At 49.2% G+C, this 27,118-nt stretch overlaps 1 protein-coding gene and 1 pseudogene across 1 annotated transcript; one reads left to right on the top strand and one right to left on the bottom strand.

Moving 5' to 3' along the window:
- Positions 1-1,586: 1,586 nt before the first annotated feature.
- Positions 1,587-2,607, bottom strand: EIF5AL1 (eukaryotic translation initiation factor 5A like 1). The gene is given in 2 exon segments (XM_008965588.5): positions 1,587-2,517; positions 2,520-2,607. Coding segments are annotated over 2 exon segments (462 nt in total). The 5' UTR covers positions 2,593-2,607; the 3' UTR covers positions 1,587-2,128.
- Positions 2,608-4,629: 2,022 nt separating this feature from the next.
- Positions 4,630-12,368, top strand: LOC100981169 (uncharacterized; annotated as a pseudogene).
- Positions 12,369-27,118: the final 14,750 nt, after the last annotated feature.

The following is a 27,118-nucleotide window of genomic DNA, read 5'->3' as shown; positions in this document are numbered from 1 at the left end:
TGAGTTTGCCCTTTTAAGGGAAAGAACAGCTTCTGGCCCTCAGGTTTCTCCCCTTCTCCTCTCTACACCCTAACCAAGGGCTCAGGTCCACTTATATGCACACAAATAGAAGGATTTTATCCTTTGCAGGAATTAAAATGGACCTAAAATACTCCTTTACATCATGGAGATCTACGGAAGCTAAAGTGCAAGCCAAAGTCCAAAAGGTGATGATGAAGGTCAACAGTCATTGTGAAATCTCTGGGCAAAGAAAGACTGCCGAGGAAGAGTAAGATGTTCACTGACACAAACACTGTTGTATGAACCATGTGCCAACCAAAGTAGACAACTGCAATGTCCCTGAGAATATTTTCCACAATATTTGTGGCAAATTCAGTGGGTGCAAAACTGAGCTTGTCCTTCCTGCTTGATTAATCTTCGTGTTTCCTTTCCCTTCCTACATTCTTGATTGTAATGTTTTAGGGGCAAGCGGAGGTCCAGGTACTGGCATTGTTAAATTCAATGCTTGGGTCACCTCGGGATTCATTTTCACAGTCTTTTAGCTTTTGGTCATATGACATTGTATTTTTCCTGCCACATGACTAGTCTTTTTGGCTAAATGTAAGACACTCGTTAAAAATATTTAGCAATGAATTGAGGCCTACTAGCATGTTATCTTGCTGCAGAAAAGATGGGAGTCTATTTCTGGGGAATGGGCAGGGGTCCTAGCACACCTAGACACCCTCCATACCATCAGCAATTGAGGTTATCAGTGAGGTTCAGTCCCTACAAAAGTCAAGGTGTTTCCTGTCCACCTCTATTCCTGGCGTGTGACTCTTCTGGGTCCCAACCAAAACCAGTGGACTTCAGTAGGGGTCACCTTCACTAGCAGACCCTCAGTCTACTTGTTTTCCATCTAATCCTCCACATGGTGCAAAAGCCGCTCTGCTTCTTTGCATCTCAGTTAGTCCCTTCTGAAATTCAGTGATGAAACTGAGGGAAATGAGCCCCAAATGTGAGGCTGACCTTCATCCTGGGTTCCTTCTTCTTCATCTTGGCCTCATGTCTCTTTATTGCCATTTTAGCAATTTGGTGCTTTCAGTCATGGGTTTGAGATTCTGCCCCATGTCCCCATTGCTCTCATGGGAGATCAGAAGCTTCACATGCACTCATGTCTACTCCAGAGCAGAATGCTTCCTTAGCTTCCCTCCAGACTCAGGTTTTGTGTTTCTAGTTCCCAAGTTCACAGCAGGAGTAGTGATGTCCTCACTGGCTTCTCATTTGCGTTAAACTGTGAACTCCTTTAGGGTGGGGACAGGACCCTGCTCCCATTGCATCCTCTGCACCTCACAAGACACTCCTTGCTTCAGGCCACTCCAGACAGCGTGTGCTGAAGGGTGCCCTGGGTGGTCAGAAACAAGTGCATGATCTTTCTCTTTGAAGTGTTTTTGTCCCCGTTTCCTAGAGTTCTTGGCATTTTACACGTCTTTCTTTCTTTCTTTTTTTTTTTCATATTAAACTTGTAGTTTTATTCAGGCTTGATTTTAACAAATGTGTCGGGGAGAGAGCCCGCAGGGAAGGGTAAAGCCCATGGGGGCAGGGCCCTCCCAGATGCCTGAGGAGGGGGCAGGTCCCCTCCCCTCTCCTCCTCTTCCCTCCCCATCTAAAGGGGTTTGGGGAGAGACACAGGCAGGCGAGGGGGCTGGTCCCCAGTCTGTTGGGTGGTGCTCAGGGTAAAGGGCTATGGGCAACAGGGGACCAGACCAAGGATGAGTGGTGAGGGCACAAGGACCATTTGCCAGAATCCACCGCTTTCTGATTCCAGATTGAATTTAAAAAAAAAAAAAAAAGACTAAACCACAAGCAGCACCCACCCCCTTCTCCCCCACCAGGGCTGTAGTGTGAGGGGAGAAGAGGAGGGCAGCTTCACCAAGGCCACGGCTTCGCTCGCTCCTGGCCAAGGGAGCTAGGTGAAGGGCAGGGGCTCCCCAGCAGATTGAGGGGGTGGGGAAAACCAAAATAAAACGTCAAATAAATTGTGTAGGAGGAGTCCAGCCTAGGACCAGGCCAGAGCCAGGCCAGGCTGGGGGAGGGGGCCTCTGCAGGTTCGGAGGATCACTGCTGCCACCACTGCCACCCTGGGAGCCAGTTATTTTGCCATGGCCTTGATTGCAACAGCTGCCTCCTCTGTCATGGCAGACAGCACCGTGATCAGGATCTCTTCTCCACAGTCGTACTTCTGCTCAATCTCCTTGCCAAGGTCTCCCTCAGGGAGACGAAGGTCCTCTGTTACCTCCCCGCTGTCCTGGAGCAGTGATAGGTACCCATCCTGGATGCCAATCAGCTGGAAGTCATTCCTTTTGATGTTGGGGACATCCATATTATGAGTTGACGGGCAGATATCTTCATATTTCTTCCCAGTAAAGATGTCAGTACCAACCAGATGGACCTTGGCGTGGCCGTGCTTGCCTGTCTTCGAAGTAGACATCTCCACGATCTTACATGGCCGGCCTTTGAGCAGCACAAAGCCGAGCTTTGTAATGCTGAGCACTGCATTGGGAAGGTGGCTGAGGCCCCTGCATCTCCTGTCTCGAAGTCCAAATCATCTGCCATTTTAAGAGACTTCGATTCCAACTGGCGCAAACGGCACTGACTCGACCCCGTCCGCTCGCGGCGAGCCCAACCGCTGCCTCCGAGCCCGCCGCCGCCGCCGCCGCCGCCGCCTCTACCCAGGCATTTTACACGTCTTTCATATGAAATCAAGTATCAAGTGAGATTTTTAGAATCAGAACCATGAATCAAGTAGTGTGAGGGCAACACAGCAAACCCACCTTTTTAGGCTATTTCCTTTTTTCTGCCCTCAGTCTGTGTGAAACAAACCTTGTTAAAGTCTCTGGACACCAGAGGATGGTTTGCAGTTGTCACCTATTTTCAGGACATAACACCCTGACTAAAGAGCCATTCAATCATTTCCAATTCAGTAGATGCACCCAGCACTCAGATTGGCCTTTTCTTTCAACCAGGATCTTTAAAGTCGATGAGAAGAGTTCCAGTCCTGAATCATGGACATGTGCAGTAGTGAACCTCAGGGCTAATGACAGCATGTCCTGGAAGGATCTCTCTGAGGCTGATTGTCTGGGTTCTGGCATCAGCCTCTGATGGAGAATCAGGTCTCCCTGTGGGAGGAGTCAGACGAGGAGTGATCCTCTGCTCCGTCCTTATGGGTTTAGTTGTGATGAGCTGGTGAGGTCTGGTTTTCCACACTGAACTAAAATGAGCTTTCGCTATGTCAGGCAAAAGACTGACCCCAGAAGCACACATAGAGCATCTCATAGAAGCTTTTAATAGTTCATATTTACTAAAGAATAGGAATACAGAGCGATGAAGATGAGCTGGAAACGACAGGTGACTTGCCAGCAGGCCAGAATGTGCTTTTTCTTTGTCCCATGGAAGGTGTTAATTCTCCCTCCAGTTGTGAGGATCAGTTGGTTCATTTATGGGAAGGTTGTCAGGGGACCTTTGAATCACGGCCTTCAGATGCCGCAAGGAACCCCACACAGGCCAGTGGATCACGTGCATGCATTTCTCTCCCTTCTCGACTCAGGAAGCTGAGAATGAAAGAACGTGAACGAGAAGAAAAGGAGAGGCGGCTGTCAGAGGTGGAAGAAACCATGAAATTGGCTCTAGAAAAAATACCCATCTGCAAGTGGGTTCAGAAACCGACACCAGCCTCTTGGGAAAGCGCTGGTGGAGTGTTTTGTTTTAAATCTTTGTACAATGTTTAGACCCAGTTAACACAGAAATGGAAACAAATGGTCAGAAGCGATACCTAGAGAGAGAGACAATTCACACAAGAGAACACAAGTACCTTAAGATTTACTAGTGTTCAAAACATGTGAAGTAGCCAAACATCTCCTGACTGCAATGCCAGCCAGACTGTGTGGAAACTCGGTTCATACCAGCCGTTCTAGGGGTGATGTGAGCTGTCATCATCCTTAGGAAAGTGTGTTGTTGTAGGATCAACCCATCCTTCAAAAGGACTGTGCCTGTTTATAAGCTCAGCTGTTTCTGCCCTGTGAAATATGGCAAGGATATTAATTCCAGGAGAATAGAGCTTTATGATAAAAGATGCCCAATGAAGCATGAATTAGGGACATACTGAAAATGGGTAAGGAAATTGTCAACTCAGAACCCAGCAGGCATTAAGTAAAAGAGGAGGAAGCATTACAGCAACAGTTTTGATCATACTGTACTTTTATAGCCATGTGAAATACATTTTCTATGTATAGATAGATTGTGTAAGGGTACAATTGTGAGGACAACAGGAACATGGCAGATTATTTAAAATCATACTAAAGATGATACTTTGTCTGATGAAAGTGATTCTAAACCATAGAAAAACGATTCAAGACAGACAAGAGCTGCAGCAGTGGATAGAGGACTCCTACAGATGAGAGGTAAGAAGCCTTCCTTCCTGCAGTTGTAGGATCCTTAAACGCTCATCAAGATGATGCCACTGCCCCTAGAATCTGTCAACATACATTTTCTCATGTGTTGGCTTTTTCAGATCGCCCCTTCTGCTGCAAGAAAGGCCCTCAACCACTGGGTAAGTTTGTTCATTTTTCCCTTGCTTTTCGGCCAAGTCGGGACATGGATGTATTTTTCTCCCCACAGCTCTGTGCTCAAGCCTTGCAGAGGGAGATGGCAGAGAGGAAGGCTGCCTGCAAGCAGCACAGGTAGGTGATTGTGATGGACAAATTTTAAGGATGTTTTTGTTTTAAGATGAAGCTTTGACTGTCTAGTAAAGAAAACAGTGTTTTAATTCTTCTACAAGTCAACTCTTTCTCTGTTTTCAAGACAGGAAATGATGGAAAAGCAGGGAGTGCTGGAGAGACACGAGTCAGGAGGCAGCCCAGGGACAGCTAGGGCTAGAGAACCCTTTCTGGAGAGGTAGGAGCTCTCTGGGAAGGCACCCGCTTAACTTCTGCTTCACAATCCACACACCCTGCTTCTCCTTTCTGGGGTGAGGGCTTGGGTTGGGTAATTGTTATGTTTCCTGGAAACAGTTCCAAGCACTTACTAAAGAGAACAGTTATCCCGCTGGGTGGCAGGACCGTTTTTCTCACGTGCCACAGCTGAATGACTCTTGGCTGGTCCCCTGTGAATAGCGGAGCTCAGGCCCCTCCACTGAGTGTGGACATCGTTCCACCCTGATGTGTTGGTTACTTTTAACTGAGGGGATGAGCCTAGAAGGCAAATGGGTCAGCTCCCCTTCCAACCTTGAGTCAGTGGGAAGGCTTTATTTTTTTTATTATTATTTGAGAAAAGTAACACTAATAACATTTTAGAATGGGAGCCATAAGTGCTGATGAGAGCAGACATTTTCTGGCTATGTCTTCATGGATCAATATTTCTTCTTTTCTTAAAGAATCAGAAGACATAGCCAGAAAACAGAGAAGACAAAGGTATAAATGCTGGAGTCATTTTCCCTCTGCCTAGTTCAGGACAGTTTTGTCTTTTCCTACAGCGCCCTCTCCTGGCCTGTCCTCTGCTCTCTGGGTTCTGTGGTGCCTTTTCTAACTGGACTTTTTTGAAAGCAAAATCTTCCCCATGAGCTTTCAGGCTTCTCCATTTCCAGCTAGTCATCTTTGGTGGCACCTCCAGAAGCCATAAATGCTTAAGGGCCAAGGGCTGCAGGGCTGTCACTGTTCTGTTTCCAGAAATAACATGAGAGGATGCCATTGAACTCCACTGAGGTAGGTCTTATGGCCCAGTAGGCCCTGACCGATCCCTTTTACTCAAGATGGTGTGGGATCCCCTTTCCTATGTGGGGTTTCCTTTTTTTTTTTTTTTTGCTGTGATTTTCTTTTCTGCTATAAGGTAAGTGATTAACCTTCAGAATATCCGCCATAATCCCAGAAGTGAAAACTCATTGATCCAACATTAATATGTGCTTTGTACAATTTTGAATGTTCTTTGGCAAAGTCAATTCCATAATTCATCACAGTCCCATCTCTGTTGTTAACTGTGTTGAGCAAAAACGCCCCCACCCTCACCCAGTGTTGCCCTTGATCTAATATTCTAAGTGTCAGAGGTTCCATATTTTAATAGAAAATGTGCCCTGGCTGTGAGGTAGTGGAGAGTGAACGTCACTCATTACCTACAGGGACAATTCTCAATGAAGGCCTTAAATGATGCTCAATTAAGCTGGTTCTCGTGTGGCCTCTGTGTCTTCGACAGCTGCTGAATCCTCTGATCACACACGATGGGACTTGTACACTTGAAATCAAACATATTTTTAAAACTTCTGTTGTTGAGAATTCCCACCTCATTTTTCCATGGACAAAATTATTCTTTATGTCATAGTGCACTTAAAATTTGGTATTACCTAGAAGTTAAAGAAATGTGATAACCATGCCAAACTGATATCTCTATGTAAGATTATTCTGTCAGAAAACCCTCTCCCACTTCCCCTGCAGCTCTTCAGGAATCCCCATCTCCCCAGAGCTCTTTGTGCCCATGGATGGCGCTTCCAAAGTAGAGAAGACCGTTTGTCAAGAAGGGAAGCAGAAGGGGGACGAGAGGGTCTTGCAGGCAGAGCTGGAATCGACTTCCACTCTGCTTCTTGCAAGCTGTGTGATGCTAGGTGAAATTTCTCCTTCCTCTGGAGCCTCTATTTTCTTAGATTTGGAGCAGGGTGGTCACACTGACCTTGTAGATTTCTGAGAATCAGAGACAGCACATGAAAAGCCTGGAGGCCATTCTCTTAAGAGTAGCTGTGACTCATGTGTGGACAATGGGCTTTTCATGCTTCTCTTTCTCTCTGTTTATCTGATGCAAGGAACATGCTCCAGTGATGATGGTGAGGGAGGAATTAGGATAGACATAGACACCCCTGTGTCAGAAACATGCTTCTTTATTACTGGGTTATGACTCTGTCTTCCCAGGGACAGGCCCCCAGCCTGCGTACATTTGCAGACAGAGTGGCGTGTGGGGATAGCAGTTTGTCCCCACGACTTTTCTTCACTGCCCTGCTGTTGGCAGGACTCAGTTGAAGGGAGACTTTATGGCATTGATGCTGCCATTTTGAAACCTGGAGGAGGGAAAGGTGCAAGGGACTATCACCTGAGGCATAAGGTGCAGCTTGTGTTGGTTTTGGTGTTTTTGTCCATCATATTCATATATTTCAAAACATTTTCTCCTCCTGACTTGTAGGTCAATGTGGCTGCAGGGAAGCCTCATCCGTTCTCAGAATGGCCCTACTTGCCCGATCTCATGGCTGGCCCTTCAGGACCATTGATGGGCTGCCAGCCGCCTCCTCTACCGGGTGTTGTCAGGGAACTCAAACACTCCCTCCATCTGAAGGTTTTCTGGGACCTCAACAAACTCCTCCGCTGGAGAGTCCTCTGGGAACTCAAGCACCTCTTGCACTAGAGAGTCCCCTGAAAACTTAACCACCTCCTCCACTCGATTGTTCTCCAGGGCCTCATCCAGCTCCTGCAGCTGTCAGTCCTCCCAGACCTCATCCACCTGCAGCTGTCAGTCCTCCCAGACCTCATCCACCTGCAGCTGTCAGTTCTCCAGGACCTCATCCACCTCCTGTAGCTGTCAGTCCTCCCGGACCTCATCTACCTGCAGCTGTCAGTCCTCTGGGACCTCATCCACCTCCTGCATCTGTTGGTCCTCTGGGACCTCATCCACTTCCTGCAGTGGTAGGTTCTCTGGGACCTCATCCACCTCCTGCAACTGTAGGTCTTCTGGGACCTCATCCACCTCCTGAAGCTGTTGGTCCTCTGGGACCTCATCCACCTCCTGCAGCTCCTTGTCCTCCCGGACCTTATCCATCTTCTGCATGTTTCTGTCCTCCGGGACCTCATCCATCTTTTATAGCTGCCTTTCCTCTGGGACATCATTCACCTTTTTGTTCTGTGAGGCCTCTGGGACCTCCGACTACATCTCCACTTAGCAACCTCTGGATCCTCAGCCACCCCTTCTACCTGGGTGGCCTCTGGCCCCTCAACAACCACCTTCACATGAATCTCCTCAGCTACTTCAATAATCTCCACTTGTGGTCCCTGGGACTTCAGCCACCTCCTCCACCAGGGTCTCCTCTAGTATATCTGCCACCTCCTCCACTTGCCTGGCCTCTGCTATCTGAACCAACTCCTCTGGGACCTCAACCAGCTCCTCTACCCATTGTGGCCTGTAAGACCTCAACCACCAACTCCACATGTACCACTTGGTATGTTTATCTGAACAGTATGAACTAAGTTGCAAAATGGATTCATCTTTCCTTTTTTGAATGAATAGAAATGTCACAGATTGTACTGCAAGGCTTTGCAATATGAGGGTAGCACTGGCTGAGGATGTGGTCACTTTGCTCAAGTTTCTGAGACTACAAGTCAGTTGCATTATTTCCTCATTATGACCTTGGCAGCAGGTATCTTCTGTAGATAAGGAGTTTTTTTTTTTTAATTTTATTTTGGTGGGGGACAGAGTCTCACTCTGTCACCCAGGCTGGGGTGCAGGGGTGCACTCCTGGCTCACTGCAACCTCTGCCTCTAGGGCCCAGGTGATCCTTCCACCTCAGCCTCCAGAGTGGCTGGGACTACAGGTGTGCAACACCACGCTTGGCTAATGTTTTTTTGTTTTACTTTTTGTAGAGACCATGTTTCACCATGTTGCTCAGGCTGGCCTCAAGCTCTTGGAGCCATGCCATCTGCCCACTTTGGCCTCCCAGAGTGCCAAGATTACAAGTGTGAGCCACTGTGCCCAGCCAGAGATTGTTTATAGAAGCTAGAAATACAAGCTCTGCAGGCTTGTGTGGAACCTGGGCCATATGGCCAGCTCTGTGAGGGATGAGACCCATCCCTGACTGGCAGGGCATCCTGTGTGCTGCAGCAGAGAGACCCACACTGAAGGGCACAGAGCTTCTGACCAGCCCAATGGAAGCACAAGTGAAGGCACACAGGGTGCAGAAGGAGGAGACAGAATCTCCTGGGAGTAAACAGGAGGCTGTGGAAGAGAAAGCTGAAGCAGGGAGGTGTGACAGATACTGCAGATAGTGCCTTGCTGGACATAGAAGCAGGGTTACCCTTTGGGTAGTGTTGACTGGTAAGGTCCCGAGGGGGACTTCTGGGGTGGGGGAATATCCTGTATCCAGCCACGGGTGGAGGTTGTGCTCATTCATTCTAGAAAGAGTCACTGTGTTCCTAGTGACTGCCAGTGGTGCCTTGTGAGCAGATAGACAGGAATACATCCCCATGAGGTAGCCAACTTCTGACAGGGAATAGAAGGGCCCAGCAGCGGCTGTGGAGCCCGTAAGGAGCCTCACAGAGACTCAGGGTTTGTCAGAGCCCCTGCCCCACTGAGCCAGCTGCCCCCCGGTAGCACCAACTCCAGGCGGCTCTAAGGGAAGCTGAGCTGGGTGTAGACATTTCTCCATAAGTCCTGTGCCCCCCACCATCTTCCTGTAATTTTTAAATTGTGTGATAGGCAGAGGTCGGTGGTGAGAGGCTAACTGAGCTGGACTGGAGAGGAGTAAAGAACGCAGGGGTGAGGTCAGTCAGAGGACGGGACAGACAGAGAGAAGATGAGAGAGAAGGGATGAGAGAGGGAGGGGAAGGACAAAGAGAAGGAGAAAGACAAGGAGGATAGAGAGAGAGGGGTTGAAACAGTCAGAGAAAGAGAGAAGGGAGAGAGAGAGAAGGTGGAGGGTGAGGAGAGAGAGAGAGAGATGGAGATGGGAGGATGGAGTCATGGAGAGAAGTTGATTTGGGCCCAGGGGGAGAAAAGGAAAGCTGGAAGAGACAAAGACAGAAGGACCCACAGTGAGAACCAAGGGAGCTGGAGGGAGGGAGATGTCCAGAGAGCTGGCCAGTGATCCACATACCGAGAGGAAGGCAGAGAGTGAAAGAGAAGAGAGGAATGAAGACAGAGGAAACAAGAGAGATGGAGAGGACTGAGACAGGGAGAGGAGGCTGGAGAGAATCACAGAGAAACAGCACAATAGAGGAAGGGAAAGAGTTGTTGAAGACAGGGTCACAGAAAGAGAGAAAGGAAGGACAAAGAGGGAGGCAGAGAGAAGCAGAGAGAAGCAGAGAAAGAGAAAGCAGGGAACAAAGCAGTGAGCCGGCAGGAGGTGGAGGGGCGGCACAGGAGTCGGGAGGAGTTCTTGCACTCCAAGCCGTGACCTCCTTGGGGCCTTGAAAGCCCATCACATGGGGACACGTAGGCCTCCCTTGTGGCTGGGTTGCTGTGTGGAGCCTCTGGGTCTGTCCCTGAAGCAGGGACTTCCAGGGGAAAGGGCTGCCCTGTCACAGGTTTGCCTCCTCTGTGGGGTGGGGACCCGGAGCAGCCTCCCTCGCTGCCCTGGTCCCTGCTGCATTTCCCATCCTGGCCAGCTAGGTGGCCGTCAAGTCCCATACCTGGGAACCAGGCTGAGACCCTTTGTCCAGCCTCATCTGTTCTCACCTGGCTCCAGATTCCAGCCACAGCTCTGGCAAACAGTCCACGCATGCTGGCTGTCACCAGATCCACACACCCCGGGTGGATTCCTGCCCTGTTCCCACAGGACAGCCCTCAACCAATGGAGACAGGAACCTGGAGTTAAATGCTTCTCTCTTTTTCACTGAGACAGAGACATGCACAGTCTGATGCACTTTCTTTCCTTCTTTCTTTTTCTTTCTTTTCTTTTTCTTAAGACAGAGTCTCTCTCTGTCACCAAGGCTGGAGTGCAGGGGCACGATCTGGACTCACTGCCACCTCCACCTCCCGGGTTCAAGCAATTCTCCCACCTCAGCCTCCCGAGTAGCTGGGATTACAGGCACTAGTTACCATGCCCAGCTAATTTTTGTATTTTTAGTAGAGATGCGGTTTCACCATATTGGTCAGGCTGGTCTCAGACTCCTGACCTCGGGTAATCTGCCTGCCTCAGCCTCCCAAGGTGCTGGAATTACAGGCATGAGCCACCACACCTGGCTGTGATGCACTTTCTAGATGCTGTCCTAGAGATCACACTGGGTTAAGCCTCAGTTGCCTTCAATATGGTCATCTCTACAGTATACGCTTAGCTTTTTTCTCCTCCTTTACTTTCCCAGACCCTCACTCTGCTCCCTGGATTCACTTTTCGAAATAGTCCTCCTGCTGCAAAGTCCTGGGCACCTGCCCTACTTTCAGCATTGGAAGGGGGGCCCAGGCTAAGACCATGAGGCCCCACTGTGGGCGCCCACAGCCCCGTTCCTCCCTCTATTCCCACCACAGTCACATCCTCCTGTCCCTCAGTGCTTCCTCGCCTTTCCCTCCAGCCCACCGTGAGATCCCAGGGGACGGAGCAGCCCCTTCTCTGCCCCAGTGCAGGGCTTGGCCTTAGCACACGGTCAGTCTGTGCTGGGGTGAAGTGATGAATGAGTGAGTGGTTGAGTGATAATGCATCATCAGATCTGTCTTTTCCACATGTCTCTATCTCCACCCAGAACCAGTTTTCTCATCCACAAATGGGCATTTGAGGCTGGGTGCTCCTAAACCCTACAAAATTCAGAGCTGGCACAGCTGGGGACTGACCTTCCTTGACCTCACCTCACTTTCTGTATCTATAAAATGGGGTACCTTTCTCTAAGAGTAAAAAGGAGGCCTGGCATAGGGAAAGAAACTCAGCTCGAGCATCCAGAACATCCATCTTGCTCTCAAATACCTAATACAGGGGACCATGTTTTCTGCTATAATTGGTATTGGAGCTGGTACCATTTATTAAAGGCAATTCAGTTACAAAGCTTCAATTATTAAAACTGTGTAGTAAACGTGTATATATGGACAGACAGATAAATAGAAGAGGAAGTCCAGATGTAGACAGAAATCCATACAGAAATAGAGAATGGGACAAAGGAAACATCTCAATGCAGGGTGTTCAGACACCTGGCCAATCATCTGAAAACTGAAAGAATAAAATACGCCGGGCGCGATGACTCATGCCTGTAATCCCAGAACTTTGGGAGGCCAAGGTGGGCAGATCACCTGAGGTCAGGAGTTTGAGACCAGCATGGCCAACAGGGTGAAACCCCATCTCTATTAAAAACACAAAAATTAAGCAGGGTGTGGTGGCGGGTGCCTGTAATCCCAGCTACTCGGGAGGCTGAGTCAGAAGAATCACTTGAATCCGGGAGGCGTAGGTTGCAGTGAGCCAAGATCACGTCACTGCACTACATACAGCTTGGGTGACAAGAGTGAAACTCTGTCTCAAATAAATAAATAAATAAATAAATAAATAAATAAATAAATAAATAAAATTTAGTCCTTTTCTCAAAGTAGACAGTGATATAAATTCCAAATGCATTATGATTTAATACTTAAAGAAAAATCATGATTTCATGAGGATGTACATCTGTCAAGTCTCATCAACTTGTATCCTTTAAATAGATGCCTTTTGTTATATGTAAATTATATCTCATGAAAGTTGGTTAGAAAACATAAAAGTATTGGAAGAATATGTGAGAGAATTCCATTCTAACCTTGAAGTGGGTGGGGTGATTGGAGTCCCTCTAACCATGACTCAATATCTAAAAAGCATAAAATAAATTCATTACTAAATTTGACTACACAAATTCAAAAAAATCTACATGGCATGAAGCACCATAAGAAAAATCAAAAGACAATTCAAACTGGACAAATATTTGTAACTCAGATCACAGGAAAAGGGCTGACTTCACAAATATCTGGAGTTCAAAAATGAGAAATACCAAACAGTCCATTAGGAAAACATGCACGGAACAAGAACAGACTTTCCTTTTTTTTTTTTTTTTTTTTTTTTTTTTTTTGAGACAGAGTCTCGCTCTGCTGCGCAGCCTGGAGTGCAATGGTGCAACCTCAGTTCACTGCAACCTCCATCTCGCAGGTTCAAGCAATTCTCCTCCCTCAGCCTCCCAAGTAGCTGGAATATGGACACCCACCACCACGCCCGACTAATTTTTTGTATTTTTAGTAGAGATGGGGTTTCACCATGTTGGCCAGGCTGATCTCAAACTCCTGACCTCAGGTGATCCACTTGCCTCAGCTTCCCAAAGTGCTGAGATCCCAGGCATGAGAGAATCCCAGACCCGGGCCCCATCTTAAGCTCTGGTTGGATGCCAAGCCTAGGCTCACTCCCAGGCCCAGTCCCAGTTCTAGGCCCACGCCCAGGATCACTCCCAGCCCCAGCCCCAGCCCCAGGCCCCTTGTGGCCTCAGAGCCCCTATGCCTCTGACTTCTTGACAGACACTCAGTTATTCCCTCACTTCATGGAGGTGCTCCCACCTCTAGACGTCAGTCTTCACGATGATGTCTCAGTACAAAGAAGGGCATGGCTCTATGGACAAAAAAGACTCAGGGTTTCAGTACCAAGAGGAGGATATCTCTGTGAATGAAAACTATTCAGACCCCAGGTAACCACTGGGTTGGTAAGGGGCCTGTGCCTGCAAAGTCCTACAGATCCCAGTGGGCCTGGAGTGGCTGGTCTACACCACTGATAACTTTCTGCAGCAAATGCACCGCCCTTCACCCACTCTGCTGCAGGTGGGCATTTGCTGTCTTCACTGTGCGGCCATCACAGGTGGCTCTGCTGTGAATGTACCTGCCTCTCATTTGAATTGAGCCTGAGCATTTCTTTGCTGGGATTGGAACCACTGTTCACTGGGATATTTGGCATTAGTGAATGCTGCTTGAGAGCTTTGTAAAGGGCTTTTCCCAGTGCTTCTGATGGTCAGCGTCTTTGCCAACATTTAGGATTGTGAGACTTTTTAACGTTTCTTGATCCAATGACTTGTGGCTTTGTTGTGGTTGTAATATCCATTTTCCTGATGGTTGAGAGGTTAAGAAATTCTCACATGTTAATTGAACCTTAGAAATTCTCTAATGTGTCTATTTGTTTATCCATTTTTTTTCATTTATTGGAATGTATTCTGCCTTGGCAATTAAAGTTCTGCAAATACCAAAACAAACAAACAAACAAACAAAAAACAATTTTTCTCAAACTTTTCCCAAAAATTAAAGAGGAGGGAATTCTTCCCAACTCAGTCTATAAGGCCAGCATTACCCTGATACCCAAACAAGACAAGGACACACACACACACAAAAAAACACTACAGGCGGTATTCCTAATGAACATAGATGAAAACATTTTCAACAAAATACTACCAAGCTGAATCTAACAATGAATCAAAAAGATAATATGCCATGATCAAGTGGGATTTAGGGGTGGTTTCAGGATGAAACTGTTCCACCTCAGATCATTAGGCATTAGTAAGATTCTCATAAGGAGCCGGCAACCTAGATCCCTTGAATGCACAGTTCACAATAGGGTTCATGCTCCTATGAGAATCTAATGCTGTCACTGATCTGACAGGAGGTGGAGCTCAGGCAGTAATCAGAGGGATGGGGAGCGGCTGTAGACACAGATGAAGCTCCGCTCACTTGCCTGCTACTCACCTCCTGCTGTGCAACCCCATTCCTAACAGGCCACAGACCAGTCCTCGGCCAGGGTGTGGGGACCCCTGCTGTAAAGGGTTCCTACCAAGATTAGAAGGGAAGAAGGAAAGGGGATCACCTGGAAGCCACATGGAGACAGGGCAAGACATGAGATGCCTAGAGAAAAAGATGACTCAGGAGGACACAATCACTGAGTCTTTGAAGGACTGTCACGTATGAAGTTCACAGCTGTGTATGAAGTTCACAGCTGTGTCCTATGAAGAGAAATTAGAGGAACACAGATTTTGACTGTAATTTATAATTAGACTAAGGCATTTAGTAATAGAATGAACTGCTTAAAGATGTACTGAGCTCTCCATCGCTGAAAGTATGCAAACAACAATTGGCTGGCTGTCTTCCAGGGAGGCTGCTCACATACATGACTCCTACATGAAGGATCATGTGAGTCCTGCATGAAGGATGTCAACAGGTGACTCTAAGGTCCCTAAGTTGTTTGGTTTCTTTTGTTTCTTTGTTTTGAGACAGGGTCTTGCTCTGTTGCCCAGGCTGGAGTACAGTGGCGTGATCTTGATTCACTGCAGCCTTGATCCTCTGGGATCAAGCAATCCTCCCATTTTAGCCTCCTGAGTAGCCGGGACTACAGGCACATGCCACCATGCCCAGCTAATTTCCTTCTTTTATTCTTTCTTTCTTTCTTTCTTTCTTTCTTTCTTTCTTTCTTTCTTTCTTTCTTTCTTTCTTTTCTTCTCTCTCTCTCTTTCTTTCTTTCTATCTTTCTTTTGAGACGCGTTTCATCAAGTTGCCCAGGCTGGTCTTGAACAGCTGAGCTCAAGCAATCCCCTGCCTTTGTCTCTCAAAGTGCTAGGATTACAGGCGTGAGCCACCGCAGCCAGCCACCTGGCCCCAAAGGCAGCTTCATCCCTTCAGGTCCTCCACTCTCAGCCAATTCATTCAGCCACTGAGACATTTTGCATTTGTCGGAAGATGTTAAATTGCAACTGCATGCTCAGGCCAAGACTCTGGTGATGCACAGCACATCTAGAAGAAAAAAATAGTTGGAGAGGGCAGAATTCTGCAAAGAGAGAAGAGGAAAGGTTGATAATGAGGAGTCAGAACATAGGCTCCAGGAGTCAGGACTATTCCATCTGAACCAGATGTGTGTACATAATTTCCCCTTGGGGGCTGCACTCATCAGGTTCTCTGCAGAAACAGAATCACTCCAGATGGCTCCCATGAAGACACTATAAAGCAATACTGACAGAGGTGGCAGGTTAAGGGACAATATGGGGAATGGAGAGGCTCCCAGAAACTAGCCACAGTGGGAAGACTTTAGCACCCCTAGGCTGAAGGGGTTAGGAGAGGAAATGTCCCCGACTTTTTAAGAGCTGGAGCCATGAAAGAGGAGTCACCCAAGTGAACAGCAACCCTGGAGATCACGCAGCTGCAAGACGCTGGGTGGAAACACCCCCAGCTTCTCTCCTCCCACCGTCCAGAGTTCCATGGTACCCCCCATTGGTTAACCAAAAACCAATGGCAAAGAGTCAGAGAGACTCAGCCTGCAGGAGTGAGCCTCCTGGGGCACAGGGAAGACAGAAAGGCAAAGAAAGAAGTATGAGGGTCCAGGGAGTGACAAATAGAGTGACCAGAGTAGGGGCTCCTTTCCTTGCCCCATGACAGGGACTGTGGTTTGCCCCACAGTATCCTGCTGTTTTGATGCAGACACACAGTGGGCCATTTTGGACCATAAAGATGAGGTTCTGGTCCCCAAAGCCTCAGGGCTACTACCCAGCTCCAGAATGCTGTCATTAAGACTGCTACTTGAGAGGCACTCAAACTAGTAGTGGCTCAGAGCTGTCAACCTGTACCTACCAGAGGTATAATTATGATAATTGCAGAGTCTCCATCTTTAAGGAGGCTTAAAGGGCTCACTGCATGGTTTTACATTGGCCAGAAGAGAGCTGGTCCTCTTCTTGAATAGGACTCCCAGCCCTGAGATTGTCCAGAGCAGCTCTAACCTTGCTCAGAGACGTTCTCATCCAGTATAGATTTCCTTCTAGTGCCCTCTGCAAAATGCTGGTGTTAGCCCTGAGCAGGGCAGGGTAGCGCTGGATGATTCTGCAGCTCTCTGCCTCTCTTTGAGGCAGCCTTTTTGTCTTGCATTGCTGTTCTCCCCCTCACTGGTTGCATCTTCTCATCCCTGGACAGTTCATGGTGAGGGCAGTTGCTGGTAAGAATCACTTCCTGCTGGACCCCAAGACGATAAGAGCTAGCCCACTGTACAGCAGCATCTTACTTCCTGTGTGACTCCATTAAGCCCTCCCCTGGAGGCAGTAGGGTCCCTGCTCGATCACTTCACATCCCATGGAGCATGGGATGCCCTGACCCAAAGGAAGTGGGGGAAGAAGACAACAGAGAAGACATGCCCCCATTCCTGTCTCCACCTTCCAAGTTGCCTGCCTGGCTCACACAACAAGGCATATACAATTTATAGATAAATCTATTTTACGTTGGTATTTTTTTAGGTTACAAAGCAATTTCACATAGAATTTTACTCAACTGGAGAAGTTTCAGAAAAGCGGTTTTTCATTCCCATTTTGCAGATGAAGAAACTGAGGTTTCGAGGTGGTAAAGTAACTTACCCAGTGGCATACAACTGGCAACCAGTTGGGCTAGCACTGAAACCTAGTTTCTAAGATTTATTTCAGAGGGTCTTTCTCTTTTCCTAGAGAAGCTCCATATAGTTAAGGAAAAATCTCTTTTTCCTAGCGGACTTTTTTTTTTTTTTTTTTTTTTGAGACGGCATCTCGCTCTGTCCCCAGGCTGGAGTGCAGTGGCACGACCTCGGCTCACCACAAGCTCCGCCTCCCGGGTTCACACCATTCTCCTGCTTCAGCCTCCCGAGTAGCTGGGACTACAGGTGCCCACCACACAGACCCCTTTTAGGCCACACAGCCTCCCTGAACTCCAGGAGAACAGCCCATGGGGGAGAAAGACACCTCCCAGCATGACGCAGAATAGCTACACCCGTAATTCTGTGTCTTCCTGACCCTGGAAAAAGTGAAAACTAGTGTGCGACGCCAGCACTCTAAAAACGTCAATCCTCTGGTAGGGGGACGTCTGGTGTTCGCCTCAGCTGTTGCCCTCTCAGGAACACCTGTCCAGATCTCCCTCTTCCAAACTGCGCTGCTGCCGCTTCCCCTCTGCCCCCACTGCACTCCTGACCCCCCTTACTGCAGTGCCTTTTCTCTTTGTCTTTAAATAGCACTTATCACCTTCTAACATTCTGTACAATTTCCTTCCTGTATAAATTTCATATTTGTTTCCCCTCACTAGAATAGAAGCTCCAGGAGGGCAGAGACTTTTATTTCTCCATGTGCCTAGAACAGTATATGACATTCAGGAGTGCAAAAAACATGTGTGCAAGGAAGGGAGTGAGGAGGGGACCCTAACACTGACATTCCACAAGAGCCTAGGCCTGTGATCCAGATGTGTGGACCCTCGACCTCTCACTCATGACCTAGAGGTGGCTAAGGCGGGGGAGCAGCCTCTGGTAGCTGAGGATGGGAGGCCCAGTCAATGGCTCACCGCCCAGCCTGTTGGGAAGGCGCAGCCATGGGTGGGAGGGAGCAGGGGGAAATATTGTGTTCATTTTACGGAGACAGAGCTACTGGCCAGGGATGGACTTAACTAAGCCTGAGTCTGGCGAGACAAGGGCAGATTAATGCTGATCAGGTACAGTCCTTTCCCTGGGGCTGGGGTGGGGCTAGGAGCAAGGGTTTTGTTCAAGTGTGTTACTGGCCAAAGGGGCTTGAAGCCAGGCCCAGAGGTGGGTGAGGCAAATATCCCTTTGGGACAGAGCAAATCTCCCTCCAGGAAAAGAAGACAGCTGGACCTTGCCTGTCTGGGCCATGATGAGCCAAAAGAGTTAGTGTGTTTGACTTTACAACCTACCAACCCTTTCACAGGTATGGTCTCATTTGGGCCCTCCAGCCACCTATCAGGGAATAAATGTGTTTATAGGTGAGGAGAGGAAGGCACGAGGGCAGAAGATGCTTGCAGGAGGAGCAGGTGGTGGCTGGAACTCATGGCTCCAGATCCCTTGCTGACTCTATCACCTATCTAATGGGAGGAGCTGACACTCGTACACTTCCCCGGCTGTGGACTGAGCCCACTAGGGAGGTAGGGTGGTCCCTCCAAGCCTACACCATGCCCTGTGCTGGAAGGCAGAGTAAACCCGCACTGAACACCTAAATTTCCAGGTTTCATCCCCCACTCAGCTGCAGTTTGGGAAGCCACTGCTGCTCCCTGGGACTCAGTTTCCCCACCTGGAAAAGCCAAGCCCTGTCCAGTTGATGAAGCTCAGGTAGGCTTCAGTGAGACTTGAGCACAACTAGGCTTTGTGCCTTGTTGGACTCCAGTCACTAGCCAGGAGTTTCCAGAAGCTTCTGTGGGAGATCATCCTCACCCCATCCCTCTCCCTCCACCTTCCTGTTCTCTTCCCATCCTCTTCTCCTACTGTCCTTGTCCATGAGATCTGAATAAAAGCAAAGCAACTTGTAAGTGCTCTCCACTTCCCTGTCCAGCAGCTGCTCCAGTGAGCACCATGGCAGCCACAGAAGCTGCCAGGAGAGGACACTTTATGGGAAGAGGACTCTGGATGGGGCTGTGCCTCCTCCCAAGGGGTGAGTGGTGATAGCAGGACTTACTCCAGGCTTTCAATGACTTTCACTTCAAAAAGGAGCCCACGATGGAACAGCCCAAATGTCCATCAGTGGATGAATGGACAAACAAGATGTGGTCTGTCCATACAATGACATGTTATTCAGCCATAAAAAGGAATGAAGTACTGACCTGGGCTACAAGGAGGAACCTTGAAAATGCGACGCTACGTGTAAGAAGCCGGACTCAAGAAGTCATGTAGCGTGTGATTCCATGTGTATGAAACACCTAGAACAGGTAAATCCATAGAGATAGAAAACAGATTGAGCAATGGCCAGGGGCTGCGGGGACAGGAGAATGGGGAGTGACTGCTTAATGCCTCTGCGGTTTCCTTTTCAGGTGGTGAAAAACGTTTTGGAACTAAATAGAGGTTGCACAGCAGTGTGAATATACTAAGTGCCACTCATCAAATGGCTAATTATTTGTAATGTGATCTCAATTTTTAAAAATGGGGCTAATGCAGTAGGCGCAGGGTACCTGCACCGCCCACCTCCCCAGCCTTGGCCACCTCTAGCTTCCCACTGCAGGGCCCACCAAACACCCTCCTCTGCTATCCTCCTTCAATTCCAGGCCAGCCTTGACCTGGCAGAGGGTTTTTAAACCACCTGATGCTGAGCCACTGCCCCTGGGGTTCCACGAATCTTAACACAATTGTCCCCATTTATGAAGCACCTATTGTATACTATGCCCTTGCTAAGGCAGTCCTACACCTCTGTCAGGCAGGCACATTCTCAAGCTCGACATGGGAGAGAGATGGCTCTCATTTCATTGGCTGATGGTGAGGACATGGTGTCCAGCCTGTCTCAGTAAGCACCCAGTGTGAGACAGCTGCTCCAGTCACTGTGAGATTATTGCAGTCCTTGTTTCACACGTGTCCAGGCTCTGGGCTCAAGTGACCTGTTCAAGCTCAGCCAGCTGGTGTGAAAGGTCCATTGGGCCTGTGACAATTTCAGGCCGAAACATGGAGTTTTGACACAGAGGAAAGGGAAATGGGCAGTTGTTTGAGGGTTGGGGCTCCTGGGACATGATGAAGAGGCCTGCAGAGCCCTGAGCCTGTGGCCTCAGAGAAGAGCAGGCCTGAGTAGGACAAGGACAGAACACAGGAGCTTCAGAACAGAGGGACAGACAGAAGGTAGAGGTAGTAGGAGCTGGAGGGGCAGGGAAGGCTGCACAGGGCCCTCGGAAAACAAAGGGGTTTTTCTCACCTATAAAATGAGGCGATGACACCATCCCTGGAAGCAGATCTGGTAACCAGTCCCAAACCATAAGCAAGCAGCCTCAGGCCAGATGTAGCCAGCACTAGAAACCATTCTGCTTCCTGGGCAGGGTCTTGAGCTGTCTCCAGCCCAGACAGAGTCCTCCAGGGCTCTAGAACTTCATCCGGTCATTTGTCCAGTAGTCTCAGCTGACAGATGAGGAAACTGAGGTCTGGAGCGGGTTTAAGGGACTTGCCCATGGTCTCATTGCAGAGTGCGGCTGGGGCCTGGGTCTCATTGCCCGTCACACACTCCTTCACTGCACCACGCTGGAAACCTAGATTGGTAAGAGACAACAGGGAGCCCAGGACCCGGTGGTGTGAGACTGAGGTCCCGGAAGGCCGCATGTCCCCAGTCTCTCTCCCTAGACTTCTCCCCTGTCCTGGAATCTCACCATTAGAGAAGGACTTGCTGGGAGTAAGGGGCCACCTACTACTCCATGTTTGGGGTTAGTTTATCATCCCAAGGTTGGGACTGTGTAGAGTCAGACTTTCCCCTGAAAGTATCTTCGGGCCGGCTGCTCAGGCCTGTCATCCCAGCACTGTGGGAGGCCGAGGTGGGCATGATGCTTGGGCTCAGGAGTTCAAGACCATCCTGGGCAACATGTTGAAACCCCAACTCCACAAAAAATACAAAAATTAGCCAGCCATGGTGGTACCCACCTGTAGTCCCAGCTACTCAGGAGGCTGAAATGGGTGGATTGCTTGAGCCCAGTAGTTTGAGGCTGCAGTGACCTGAGATCACACCACTGCATTCCAGCCTGGGTGACAGAGACAGACCTTGTCTCAAAAAAAAAAGTATCTTAGGAGACACCTAGTAGAATTCCCCATACAGTCCCTCTGTAAACCTGCACGGGCAGATTTTCCCCCCAGCTTGGCTTGGATCCCTGTTTCTTTGGTGGACACCAGAAGGAGTAGCTGGCTTGTGTTTCAGGATCATGTATGATCATGCAGCACCATCTGTTCCCCCAGGGTCACTCCCAGCACCTAAATGAACTTGTACTGTGAGGGAGACTGGAGGCCCAGCGGGAGCAGATTCATGCCTCACCCTGGGGACCCATCACCAAGAGGAACTAGCATGGGGGTCTCCTGCACCAGCCAAGTCATTCTCTCCTCACTGTCACTCTGGACCAAGCGTGTTCTGTGGAAGTGGCCTGAGTCCCTGGTCATGGGCCGCTTGTATCTGGGGCAGGGGGTGAATCACTCACTCCCTGCATGCTCCTGGGCAGGTGTGTGGCAGGTCTTTTCCAGGCCACATGGTGGCGTGAAGAAAGAGCATGGGCTCAGAATCATCACAACTGGGTTTAAATCCTGGCTTTACCATTTCCTCTTTCTGTGAACCAGTCAAATTTCCCACCCCGTCTGGCTCTTGTTTCCTTATTTGTCAAAAAAAACCCAGCAAGGTAGTTAAGGATATAACCAAACAAGCATTACACGTGTAACACACACACACTCTCTCTCGCCTTTCCCTGGGGTGGGTGTGGAGATGTTGATAGGGACATGGAAAGGAGAGTCAGAGGTTGTTGCTCTGGGAGGCAGTTGGAAGGGACATTTAGGGACCTGGGGGAAGGAGGAGGCTGGGAAGGCTTGTGGGTGGGGGTACTACCAAACTAGGAGGCTCCACCCCAAGGCAGGTCCCGCCCCACCACACTGGGTAGAAGGTGTCCCAGGAAGCCTGCCCAGCCAGAGAACCAAGGGGTGGACAAAAAGGCAAACATCAAAGCTGGGCCAGAGGTTTCTGGCCAAATGAAGAGCAGCAGGAATATGTCTGGAGTTGAAAGGCCCAAGAAACCCCAGGTGTCTGAGCTCCCCAGGCTTCAGAGAGACCAGGGTTGAGTGGCTGGAGACTTCTGGATTCTGTCCAGACCCCTGGCTAGCCCTGCCTGGCTGTCTCTTTGACTCATGTATGGGGAAGAAAGGAGGGAACAGAGGGAGGAGAGGGGAAGCCACGCAGCTGTTCCTGAGTTGGGGGCCTCGGAAATTCGAGCTGAGCCACACGCTGCCGGCAGGCAGGAGAGGACCTCTTGAAAGCCACTTCTAAGGCCCTGGCCTGGCCTCGCCAGCAGCCCCAGGATTAGCTCTGCAGACTTCTCTGAGCCCTGGACATCTGCAGCCTGGAGTCCCCCTCCCTCTCTCGCAGCCCCATGGGGCAGCCCCTGTGACAAGGGAAGGGAGAACAGACAGCTGTGACCTGGAAGGGGGGCTAGAAGGGCCTCTGGCTGGCCTAAAACTCAGGGATTGGGACAGAGCAATGGTGCAGGAGCCGACTGGGGCCTCATTCCAGAAATGCCTTCCCCTTTCTCCATCTTGTGAGCCTGAAAGAGATGGGGGTGAGGGAAAAATAAAAGGCAATAACATCTGCACAGGCCCACCAGGCACCAGGGAGGTGCTGGGTGCTGTACCTGATGCTTACCGTCATCTCAAAGTTGGTCTTATTACTTCTAGCCTTCATTTGAGAAGACAGGCTCAGAGAGGTTAGGTAAATTGCCCATAGTGACCCAGCAAGTTAGTAGTAGTGTCAAGACAGAAAGAAACCCAGAACTAGGTCAATCTACCTCTACATATTGAAGCCTCATTTTATCCAGAGCCCAAAGAATTAGAACCAGGCAGGTCCAGAACGGAACCCAGGGATGGGGTTAGCCTTGTTTGCCTGCTGAAGGCTCAGTGCAATCATTGGCTGCATCACTGAGGTAGAAAGAATACTGAGAAAGGGCTGGGCGCAGTGGCTCACACCTGTAATCCCAGCACTTTGGGAGACCAAGGCGGGCAGATCACAAGGTCAGGAGATCAAGACCATCCTGGCTAACATGGTGAAACCCCATCTCTACTAAAAATACAAAAATTAGCCAGGCATGGTGGCAGGCGCCTGTAGTCCCAGCTACTCAAGAGGCTGAGGCAGGAGAATGGCGTGAACCAGGAGGCAGAGCTTTCAGTGAGCCGAGATCGCGCCACTGCACTCCAGCCTGGGCAACAGAGCAAGACTCCATCTCAAAAAAAATAAATAAATAAAAGTAAAAATAAAGAATACTGAGAAGGGGGAAGGGATAATAGATTTTACAAATTGCTCCTGGGTGATGGTGTTCCCTTTCCACACTGCAGTGTGTCTGGAAGAAGAGATCAGGTGAGAGGTCAGCAAACTGAAGGCTCAGCTGGAAAAACTGGGGGCTATCCAGGTTAGAGAAGACTTAGAAGAGGCTGGACTGTTGTTGACCCTGAGTGGACACTTGTTCTCTGGGAACAGATTGAGCCAGGATTGGTTAGGTTTTGCTATGATAATAAACAATCCCCAAATCTCAGTGGCTCACACAGCCAAGGTTTATTTCCTGCTCACATTACATGTTCAACACAGGTCAGCATGGAGCTCTCCTCATCCTAGTTGCTCGGGGATTCAGGGCAACTCAGGCTTCATGTAGGCATGAGCTCCCCCAGACACTGCAGCAATGGCATAGGAAAGAGGTAAACCACACACTGGCTATTTAGGCTTCTGCTCACATTTCACTGGCCAAAGGAAGTCACATGGCAACACGTTAACTTCATGGGGCCAGGAAGTGCAATCACACCTAGAGCCCATGTGCAGATAGGAATGATTGACTGGCAGCACTCGTGACTACCTCAAGGATTAAAGGGGTAACTGGGGCTGTGGATGAATGCATAAGGAAGTTGACTTTGAGTCCATTTAAGCATGGCCTTCCCAGGAAAATAGTGAGTACCTATCAACAGAAGTGGGTAAGCCATGGTGGGATAGGTGCATTGCATTGCACGAATGTCGTAGAAGATTCTCCACCATCACTGGCTTCACGGCCTGCGTACCATACAGAGCAGTGGCCATTAAAGGCAAGGGTGCTGAAGCCAAAGGTGCCTGTGTCCAAAACCCTCTCTCTCTTATTGGTTGTGGTACTTTGTGCAGATTACCTAATATCACTGGGCTCCAGTCTCCTCCTCTGCCATGTAGGGGTAATAAGAAGTCCATAGAATCATTGTGAGGATTAAATAAGCCCATAGGTTGGGAAGCTCTGATCAAGTCAGTTGCTCTTGCTGTTGTTCTCATTCCTACCCAAGATCTTGTGACCGCCCCTCCCGGAATCCTTGGCCACATCCCTCCCCCGGCCTCTCACATCCCTAAGACATTAGTCAGCAGCCAGGACAGGGTTGGGAAAGCTCTGTGCACTGGGCCAAGCAGGCAGATCTTTTCCCACTAGTGTCGCATGGTCTGCTGGGGTAGGTTACTTTCCCTAACCCACCCTGCTCCCCAGTAGGTTTCCTCCCCCTCCTGTCTCCCAGCCTGACTGCAAAGCCATTTCCTTCTTCAGCTCATCCCCAAATCTTCCCTGACAGCCATGGGTGTGATTTCTATCTCTATGATTTTGCCTTCTCCACAATGTCGTATAAATGGAGCCATACAGTATGATGTCTTTCTGCTCTCTTGATTTATCTGTTTTACAGATATTTGGCTGTATCAGATGGGGGATCTCCTCTCCCCCTTCCCCCCCATCCAGTTAGATGGCTGGCATTTGCTCCTTGGTTGTTATCTTTGTAAGTCTAAGTAGGATACTTCTATTTTCAGCTATAGACAGTGTCCGTGGGCTCCCCACTTTCAGAGATAAAGCTATCAGTGCCCCTATCCTTCCCATAAGATCTAAAATAACCATTTTAGAAACATCAGGAGGAGGTGTGGCAAAGTGAGGTGGTGTGTTTCAGAAACGGGTGTTGAAGGAGCACAGAGGAGCCAGGGGAGAGAGGCTTTCTGGAAGAGGCGGGGTTGAGCTGGGCCTTGTCCTCTTACATCTCTGAGGGCAGCTGCCAGCCAACCTGCTCTGGGAGGTCTGCAAGCCCTGATCTGCAGTATCTCACTTCAGACACCAGGGGGAAGGCAAGTGGCTTCGCTGTGGTCACCTGCACAGCCAGACCGTGGGCGGCTCAGCTCTCCCCACCCAAATCCCTTAGCGGGGCGGGAGATCTAGGCTCTTAGCTCTCAGCCCTCCACCCTCATGGAGGCTCAAATCCTTAAGTGCCGTCCAATGCTGTGGCTTCCAGGCCTTGTGTTCATTGGAGTTGTCTCATCTGCACTCATCATTTCTCAGAGTGTGGTTCCTGGAGCCCTGGCATGGGAATCAGTTTGTTAAGCACATAGATTCCTGGGCCAGGCTTCAGACCTCCTGTTAGGGATGGGCCCCAGGACTCTGCATGTTTAATTCTCTATCCGTGTTTCTCTCACACACAGGATGGAGTGAGGCCTCTGGATCAAGACTCGCCATGATCTCAGCCCCTCAAACCCCTCCACCCTTTTCTCTCCTACTGTCCATGGCAGTTTCCAGGGAAAGGGTCTGTAATTTGAGGAAGCATATATTTGATTCCTGGAGATTCACTGGTCACACTACCATGTACAAGCCCTGTGGTAAAGAAACCTGTATGACTTTGTTAAACCTAGCATTTCCCCAAATTATTTGACAGGGAACCCCCTTTCCCACTGTTTAACAGCTGCTTACATCACACCATACACAAAAGGCTACCCTAACCACCTCAGGCCTGACCTGATGGTTCCCTCCACAGTCCCCCCAAACGCCATGCACTTTGCCACTTCTATTCCATCCCCTCCCTCCCGCAGGAAGGCTTCCCAGATTTCTGTAGCACACCTGGCCTGAGGCTTCTTGGGGTTCCAGCCTCAAATAACCCTCCCTTCTATGTCATTTTTAGACACTCACTGGATGCTCCAGTTCCAGCCATCTTAGTATAACAAAACCCCTTTCCTTCCTTTGTTCTCAAAGAGAAGCAAAGCCACAGGCTCTCCTGGACAATATCTCCAAGAGAGGAATTCCAATTCCAATTCCCACCCGTTCCATAGGCTGAGCCCCAGCAGTCAGCCCTGGTCTCCTCCCAGGTCACCATCTCATTCATCAACATTCGCTAATGCAGACCACTCACTCACTCAGTACCGCCCTAGGCTGACCTCCACAGCACATACTCAGAGGGGACAAAAAGTCATTGCAGGCCAGGCACAGGAGCTCATGTCTGTAATCCCAGTACTTTAGGAGGCTGAGGCTGGAGAATCACTTGAGCCCAAAAGTTTGAGCCTGCATGAGCTACAATTGGGCCACTGCACTTCAGCCTGGGTGACAGAGTGAGACCCTATCTCAAAAGAAAAGTCATTGCAGCTAAAGTCAAGAACCACCTGGATTTCCATTCTCCATCCATTTAGCTCAGTGGTTCCTAAATATTTGCATTTCAAGGACCTGTAAGCAAACTGCATCCCCTGCCCACATGGAAGGCCAAACAAGAGTCCTAACTTTTTATTTGGTCAAGGACTACATTAAAATATTATCCATTCTGCATTTCAGTTTTGGAGCCTTTGAATAAGAATCATCCATCATTTTGTGAGATAATTTTAATCCAAAAAATTTTTTTGGAGATGGGATCTCACTGTTGCCCAGGTTGGAGTGCAGTGGTACAATCATTGCTCACTGCATCCTCCACCTCCTGGGCTCAGGCAATCCTCCCACCTCAGCCTCCCAAGTAAGTGGGACTACAGGCTTTCACCACCATGCCTGGCTAATTTTTTATTTTTTGTAGAAACAGGGACTCACTGCGTTGCTCAAGCTGGTCTGAAACTCCTGGGCTCAAGTGATCCTCCTGCTTCAGCCTTCCAAACTGCTGGGGTTACAGGCATGAGCTACCATGCTGGCCCCTCATTATAAATTTTAATAACATTTT

Source organism: Pan paniscus, chromosome 8 (assembly GCF_029289425.2).
Source record: "Pan paniscus chromosome 8, NHGRI_mPanPan1-v2.0_pri, whole genome shotgun sequence".
Lineage (NCBI taxonomy): Eukaryota > Metazoa > Chordata > Mammalia > Primates > Hominidae > Pan > Pan paniscus.
The sequence above is the reverse complement of the archived record's forward strand: the minus strand, read 5'-3'. Positions and strand labels throughout refer to the sequence as shown.